The sequence below is a fragment of the Corapipo altera genome, unplaced genomic scaffold (genome assembly GCF_003945725.1).
Source record: "Corapipo altera isolate COAL_440 unplaced genomic scaffold, ASM394572v1 45, whole genome shotgun sequence".
Taxonomy (NCBI): Eukaryota; Metazoa; Chordata; class Aves; order Passeriformes; family Pipridae; genus Corapipo; species Corapipo altera.
The window spans coordinates 19088786-19096523 of record NW_020884877.1 but is presented as its reverse complement, the minus strand read 5'-3'; the positions used below and the strand labels follow the sequence as shown (position 1 = coordinate 19096523).

The 7738-nt window shown below is 62.9% G+C and overlaps 2 protein-coding genes across 2 annotated transcripts in view; one reads left to right on the top strand and one right to left on the bottom strand.

The window, feature by feature from the left end:
* The first annotated feature begins 7 nt into the window (after positions 1–7).
* PNKD (PNKD, MBL domain containing) overlaps positions 8–7738 on the top strand; it is a 12031-nt gene continuing 4300 nt past the window's right edge. Inside the window, exons 1-2 of the mRNA XM_027637470.1 lie at positions 8–55; positions 478–691. Of these exons, the coding sequence (XP_027493271.1) occupies positions 28–55; positions 478–691 (242 nt within the window). The 5' untranslated portion in view covers positions 8–27. The remainder of the gene's footprint in view (positions 56–477; positions 692–7738) is intronic.
* On the bottom strand, positions 1419–7492 carry TMBIM1 (transmembrane BAX inhibitor motif containing 1). The gene is made up of 12 exons (XM_027637471.1): positions 7408–7492; positions 4137–4381; positions 3948–4030; positions 3793–3857; positions 3601–3654; positions 3426–3476; positions 3220–3259; positions 3014–3051; positions 2698–2785; positions 2493–2588; positions 2173–2226; positions 1419–2075 (listed from the first exon to the last, which is right to left on the bottom strand). Exons 2-12 carry the CDS (start codon positions 4351–4353, stop codon positions 1932–1934), a joined length of 930 nt encoding a protein of 309 aa, XP_027493272.1. The 5' UTR covers positions 4354–4381; positions 7408–7492; the 3' UTR covers positions 1419–1931.

The window sequence follows — 7738 nt, the reverse complement described above, 5'->3', positions numbered from 1 at the left end:
GCAGCGCGGCGGCTGCACACCAGCACCATGGCGGCGGCGCGAGGCGGACTGCGCGGTAACGGCGGGCGGGAGGTCGGGCGGAGGGGGTGGCCCAGGGCGGGGGGACCGGAACTGTCCCGCCACCACCCTCAGGACACGGCCCGCGGGCCCACGGCCCCGCCCGGCTGAGGACGGGGCTTAGAGCCACGCCCCCGGTGTGATTGGTCACGCCCTCTGTGCACTTGGCCACGCCCCCTACGCTTGGCCACTCCCCGCACGGCTCAGGCACCGCCTTCGAGCGCCCCCTGGCGGCGGGGCAGGAGCACGGCAGGGGGATGAGGATAGGGATGGGGATGGGGAGATGGGGATCGGCAGGGATAAGAGCAGGGGCAGGGGAACAGGGATGAGGATGGGTGGGGGTAAGAACAAGAGCAGGAGCCTCGGGCATCCCAGGCTGGGCCCCCTCACGCTGTCCCTCCCTAATGCTTCTTCCTACAGGACTGCTGGTGGCAGTAGGATCTCCCCTGGGTCCCACCAGGCCCTGGGGGCAGCCAGGACCCCCGGGCACACGGCTTCTCAGGCAGAGCTGCCACCGGCCAGCAGGACAACAGGCCAGGCCGGAGCCGGGCAGCGGGGGGCTCCCTGAGGGGGTGGAGTACATCCCCACCCGCAAGAGGGGCAAGAATCCGATGAAACCAGTGGGAGTGGCCTGGTGAGTGGATCGGGCAGTGGGAGAGGGCCGGCCTGGGAGGCTGCACTGCTCTGCAGGGCTGGGGTGGAATGGGGGCCCTGAGGGGCTGTAGTACTGAGCAGGGGGCTGCCCCCGAGTGGCACAGCACCCTTGTTTCCCTGCCAGCTCTCTCCATCTCCTGACTACTAGTTGTCCTGCAGGGCCATCGGATTGCCTTCTGGAATAATCCTCTTCCTCCTGGCCAAACGGCAAGTGGACAAAAACCGTCTGGAGCAGCTCAAAATCCGCCAAAAGATGATGCAAGCCAACCAGGGGGAGTACGAGACAGAGCGATACAAGACAGTTGCCAGGGGGGCATAGCTGGGCTGCCCCCATCCCCAGGCTGGCACTGTGGCACCTTGAAGGGACTGGCCAAGGGACACCAGCCCCATGGGACACTTGACACTGTCACCTGCCCTTCCTGTCCAGTCCACGGAGTGGTCGTGGAGCTGGACAGGGACAAATAAAGTGGAAGAGCTCAGTGCATATGTGGTTGCTCCCTCACTGCTCAGCCCCAGGGTTCTGCCCTCAAGGCAGGGCGTACAGGCAGGCAAGGGAGGCCAGGCCTGGAGCAGTTTGACCTTGGTTTTTCCATCCCTTGGTTTTCCCATCCCAAAGCAGTGTTTGTGCTGCACCAGGCCACAGCCCCCGCAGAGGCTGCCCACAGGTTTTTCGGGGGAGTTGCCACACCAATAAGACCGGCACCATCTGGAAAACTGAAGTGTTTTTATTTAGCAAGTGCAACTTTGCCCACATCCGTGGCTGCAGGGCCTCTGCAATGTGAGCTCTGCCACGGGGGTCCCAGCTGCCCCCTGCCCGTGCCAGGCACAGCCACAGCTGGGCAGGGGGGGCATAGCCGGAGCCACATTTAAGGCACTGAGTGAATGATGCCAACCAGACTCTGCCAAAAAATTCCAACACGATCCCACCAGCTGCTGCCAGCTCGCAGTGCCCAGGTAGGGCTCTGGCATCCCACTGCCAACCCAACGCCATCCCTACAGCCTCAGTAAGCAGTGCCAAGGCCGGGCACTGCCTAAACACTGGCAGCTACTTCCCCCCACTGCCCTGGGAGGCTTGTTGGGGGATGATCAAGGGAAGCCCTTTCCTTAGCAGCCAAGGTAGGAATGCCAAAGCGTTAAGAGTCATGGTAAGTGAACTATCCTGTATAGAGACAAGAAGAGGGGGTAAGGAGCAGCCGGGGAGGACAGGAGGAGTCCCAGGGCTAATCCCGGCCCACTATCTGCAGGAGGAAGGTGAAGATGTAGATGATGTCGGTGTAGATGGTGAGGGCACCATAGATGTACTCCTCAGGGCTCAGTGTGTTCTTCCTGTTCCCCAGCACAAGTTGAGTGTCATAGGCAAGGAACTGGGGGGGCAGAGGGTGTCAGGCAAGGACAGAGGGGGGATTCCTCCCTCCCCAGTCTCTGCCTGACACCCTCTGCCCACCCCAGCCGTGAACTCACCAGTGTGAATGCGATGGCCCCAATGGCTGCGTACAGCATGTGGAGCCAGTAGACCTGCACAGGAAGGGGACAAGGGAAGGGTGAGCCAGGGTGCTAGCAGGCAGCAGGCAAGGCAGGGCAGGTCCTGCCCACACCCAGCTCCCAAGATGCTGATGCTGACGCACCCTCTCCCTGCAGGCAAGCTGCCTTTCGTGGCCAGCGCCACACCCTGCTTCCCAGCAAACGGGGACCACCCAAACCCCGTATCTGTACCAGCCCTGGGAACACCTGACTGGGAACACCCATTGGCACCCCACAGCCCCTCTGTCCCCCTGACTCACATATTTGAAGGAGAGGACGATGGCAGTGATGATCCCGGTCACCATGACCACAATGCCCAGCACACAGAACAGCCCCGGACACGATGTAAAATCAACCTGATGGGACACACACACACACATACACATATGTAACAGGAGAGCCCAGGGTGTTCCCACTGACACGCTCCCTCCCTGAGGCGGGGCAGGGCAGGGCATCTCTCCTTGCCTTGGTCTGGAAGCAGAAGATGGTGACAATGATGGCCACAATGGCAGTGATGAGCATAGCAATCAGGACAGCATTGGTCTGGTGCACGCTGTGGATGGAGAAGACACCACAGTCACCTCATGCTTCAGATCCCCCTTCCCAGCAGGGTGTTGGTGACCCCCTGCACAGCCCAGATCCTGGACAGGAACCCCCCTGTCTGTAAGCCCAAGTGACTGAAGCGTCCCCTGGCTCTTGACAGCCTCTCACTTGAGCCAGCCGCATTGGGGAGGACAGGAGGGACACCAGCTCCTGTCACCACAGTGTCCCTAGGCCATACCTGGCAATGGTCCCTGTCATCAGCCCCATGGCCAGCGTCTGCGGAAGAGAAGGGTGAGCTCAGCAGGCTGGGTGGCACCACAGGGGGCAGCAGTTCCTCGCTGCCCTCACATGCCCACATATCCCCCTATCCCTCCCAGCCTGTTCAGGGAGCTGCTGTGCCATGGGGGCACCACCAGGACCCTCCACCAGTCCCAGCCCACTCACAAAGATGCTCAGCAGGATGATATTCCATGGAAAGCGTCTCCTGAGGACAAAACGAGAAGAGAGGTGAGCTGGTGACAGGGGCTACATCATGTTCCTCTGGTCCCCAGTCCCCCAGGGGCAGCCCCAGGCAAGACCCCCAATCTTAATGCTCTAGAGACACCCCTGCCATATCCACACATTCCACCCTGTGTGTCCCAGAGACTCACCGGGGACCCTGGCAGCAAGCCAGCACCAAGTAGGTTACCAGGAACACAGCACTGCAAAAAGAGGCAGGAGGTGTCAACCCTGCAATCTCCCATCAGGACCAGCCCCCAGGCTGGGAGGCTGCAAATGTGGGGGGCACGAGCTGGGGGAGCGCAAGCCAGCAGACCCCCTACTCACTATGAGGCGTAGTAGATGGCAATATTTTTCTGGACAAAGGAGCGGACAGGGTGGCTGTGGGACAGGAGAGACAAGCATGAGGGAGGGGGTACAGCAACTACTGTCCCCTTGGAATACCCCCAAGGGACACAGGGTTGGGCTCCCCTCTTTTTCAGGACAAGGCTACTCACTGTAGCCACCCCCTCCACTCACACAAAGGTGAACACAGAGATGATTCCCACTGTCACCAACAGCTGCAGGGAGATGATGGCATAGACCTGCAAGAGACAGAGGGGTCAGCATCTGGACCCTTGCCCTGACAGGTGCTGCCCCACCCTGACAGATGCCCCCAGCCCCTCTGGACTCACCTTGCGGATGAAGGTGTGCCGGACTTTCCTGTCGTCCCAATCAACTGATTGGAAGGGGGAGCCACCCCCGATGCCATCGCCACCTGTGGTGGTGGACACTCCTCAGCACCAGGTTCAGCTGCACAGCCCCTCACAGCACCTCTGTTTCTAGTGCCTTCCCCCCACAAAAAACAAGGTGCTGCCACTTACCGAAGCGAACAGGCATGGTGGGAATGGCCATCCCTGGATGAGAGTACCCCCCTGCTGCTGGGTAGCCCCCTGGCTGCCCGTACCCTGCCGCTGGGGGGTATCCCCCCGGCTGTGGGTACCCCCCAGGGTAGTGATAGGGCTGGGGGTACCCCCCTGGGGGTGGGGGGTAGAGGGGGTTCTTGTCATCGTAAGCTGGGGGTGCACTGGGCTGGGACATGCCGGCTCCCTGTGTCTCCCACAGGCACCTGGAGGGGAGAGAAGATGGGGGGTGTCAGCACAGGTCCCCCTCCTCAGGCAGGACGTGCTCCTGGTGAGTGGAGCCACAGGTGTAGGGACACAGGGGACCGTGCAGCCACAAAACCTGCCCCTCCCACTTCAATAGTGGCTCCTAATTAATGACAACAAGTTGGCCTCGATGCCAGCGGGTCAATGAGAGGTGAGGGATGTCCCCACTGTCCCTTGGCCGGGGCCACCCACATTCCTGTGCCCTTAGTCCCCAGTGCCTGCGTCATGGTCAGCCACGGGCAGGGCACAGCCACACGCTGACTCAAGCTGCGTCAGGGACATGACCTTTCCAAAACGGATTTGACCTCTCTGGCTTTTGGAGCCCACCCTGCCATTGCTGGAGGGCAGGAAAAAGCCCTCCCACATGCCAGTGTGTGGCTCTTAGTAGCACCAGTCTGGGGACAAACGACATCATTCTATCCACTGCCTGAGATAGAAACACAGGGCCTGATCCTCATCACAGCCATGCAGACTCCCACTGTCCCCCTCATTTCAGGAGTGTTCCCCACCCAACAGCTCAGTGGGTCACACAGAGGCTCCAGAACTCCTGAGTCCCTTCAGGGAGGGGACAAGAGACAAGTATAAGAACAAGTGACATAAGCATCACCTCTGCAGAAGATGGACTCTTCCTTGGCGAGGGGAGTCGTGACCCTGCCAGGGTTTAGCTCCCCTCCCTGGCCGCACCAGGCCCCCTCACAGAGCCCCCGGCAGCTGTGAGCAGGCAGCCTGGGCTCAGGGCCAGCTGCTGGGCTTGGCCTCAGCAGGAGGAGGAGGAGAAGGAAAGCAGGATCTCCAAGGCCAGGAAAACAACAGCGCTGCCAGAAGATGGTGCCAGGCCTTTACCCACCTGCCACCCCCAGAGTGCTGGCACTCCAGACCCCAGGCAGGTGCCAACACTCGCCACATCCCCCCTGCCTGCAGCGATGACGTGATTCTGGGACCATCCCGAGGAAGGAACCAGGATCTGATCCCAACCAGGACGAGGCTGGGAGGAGATCAGGCACTTCCTCCTGTGTGACGCCAGTGTTTCCCACAGCCGGGCTGGACAGGCAGCAGTGCTGGGGGGCACACTCATGACAGGCCAGGGGGAGTAGTGAGTGGTTCACTGTCTGTCCCTCCATCCCCCCTGCCATCCGTCTGCCCCAGCCCTGGCAGAGCTGCCATGGTCGTACCGCCCTTTGGCATCATGATGACGATAGCGCTGAAAATAAATAACCCATGTGGCAGTGACCACCCGAACAGGAAGCTCACTTTCTCCACTTCCCTGTAGTTTCATAGAAAAGCACACGGTGTCCCATGGCACCACCTCACCTGTGGGGCCACGGAATGGCCCAAAATAGGAGTTTGACCCCAGGAAAGTCCCCATGACTGGCACTCAGTTACAGGGGGACCAGAGTCCCCAGGAGGGAACCTAGATGTCTGGGGAAAATGGGGTGTATCCGGCCAGCAGGTGGTCACTGGAGGGGTCCTACCCTGTGCCTGTGGCCAGCACTCCGTGGCAGAGGTCCACTGACTGCCCCAGCCCCTCCTGCTCCCACCCCATCGGGGTGGCCTTGGGCACAGGGAAGGAACAAGCCTGACGGGTCCCTGCGGCCGCCGCACCCAGGGAAGCAGGCAGCTCTCTGAACCCTCCTCAGTTCGTGGCGTATCAGTGCTCTGAAATGAGAGGCCACCAAATGGCTACGTGGGACAGTTTGGTGACCCTGCTGTGACACGCAGTCCTGGGGACAGGGTGCTGCTCTGCACTGGCACCCTGACTCAGCACAGATAAGGCACATATGGCAGGGATATGGGGTACCGGAACTGTCACCCCTTGTCATGGCCCTGTGGGCGGAACGAGGTAGTGTCCCCACCACTGTCCCTGGTATTCCTGCTGGGTTCAGCCTCCCACCACCAGCTCCACAGGCTTCCTGGGGCAACAAGGCCCACTTTGGGAAGGGACCGTGGTTTGGGGTGGGAGCCAGGGCTCCCCACACTGAGGCTGCCTGAGAAACTACCTTACTCTAGAAGAGCCTGGAAGCCCCCACCAGAATGGCATGGCTTGGTACAGCACAGCCTGGCACGGCATGGCACAGCCTGGCATGGCATGGCACAGCCTGGTGTGGCACAACACAGCACAGCTGCTGCATGCAGCATGGCACAGCTTGGCACAGCACAACCCAACCCAGCACAGCAGAAATTACCCTGGCCTAGCCTAGCACAGCCCAGCTCAGCTCAAGCGAGCAGGTCAATGTGGCCCACCCAGGCCGGATGTCCCCATGCCACTCACACAGGATAGAAGTTTGCTGGAGCTCAGCCTCACCACCACTGCATCTCTGCCCCGCTCGGAGCCCCCTCCTGAGGGCAGGGCATGGGACAGGGGTGTCCTTCTGTGCCCCAGCCCAGGCACCCCCACAGCACCCAGTGCCTGTCCCCACACCACCCTCGGTGCCACCCCCCACCCTGACAGGCACAAACCCTTGCCCTCCCCTCCCGACATACCCCACGGGGTCCGTGGGGACACCCTCCACAGAACTAGAGTCGATGCCCCCCCACGGACCACCCCACCCCACGCCCCGGTTCCCCGCCACGCGATCCCGCGGGGTTCGGAAAACAGCACCAACGCCACAGGGGGACCCCGCGCGTGGGGGTCCTGTCCCGCGGCCGTCCCTGCTCGCAGGAACGCCCTCTGACCCGATCCCCCCGCCGCTGGACCTCAACGGGACGTGCCCCCACCCACTCCGAGGACGGGGGGGCGGGGGGTTGCAGCGCGTCCCCGCTGTTTGGTGACCGGCCGCCCACTCTCGCCCGGTCCCCGCCGACCTCCGGGACGGTCGGGAGAGCGGTGGGACAGCCCCTGGCCGGCCGTGGCACAGGAGGGCGCAGGGACAGGGGGGTGGGGAGGCAAACCGGGCGGCGGGGAGTCGGGAGAACGGGGGGGGTGGGACCGCCAGGGGCCCCACGCGGGACTCGGGGGCGCGGGGTGGGGCGAGGCGAGCTGCCCTACCTGCTGCGCGCTGCTCCGCCGGCCTGAACGGCGACCAGCCGGGACGAGCCGGGACGGGAGGGGCGGGCGGACGGGACGGGGGGGGCGGGCAGACGGGACGGGAGCGAGCACCACCCGCCGCGCCCCCACGCGGCGGCTCCGCGCCCTGCGCCCCGGGACGGGGTTGCGCTCCCGTGCTCCCCCGCCTGTTGCTCCCCGGGACGGGCCCCGCTGGCCCTCGCCCGCCCCCCCTCGGGATCTCCTTGCCGCCGCCTTTGACGTCACTCAGAGACCCCCTTCTTCACACAGTGACGTCAGCGGGAAGACACCCCTTTCGGTGGCGGCGGGGGGG

What these genes read in the sequence shown, in the direction of transcription:
- TMBIM1 (XM_027637471.1), bottom strand. Translation starts at nt 4,353, where the DNA reads ATGTCCCAGCCCAGTGCACCCCCAGCTTACGATGACAAGAACCCCCTC. An exon ending in GCTTGCTGCCAGGGTCCCCG is followed by an intron (nt 3,260 to 3,425) that starts GTGAGTCTCTGG and finishes TTTTGTCCTCAG; the next exon opens with GAGACGCTTTCCATGGAATA. An exon ending in ATGACAGGGACCATTGCCAG is followed by an intron (nt 2,786 to 3,013) that starts GTATGGCCTAGG and finishes CTCCATCCACAG; the next exon opens with CGTGCACCAGACCAATGCTG.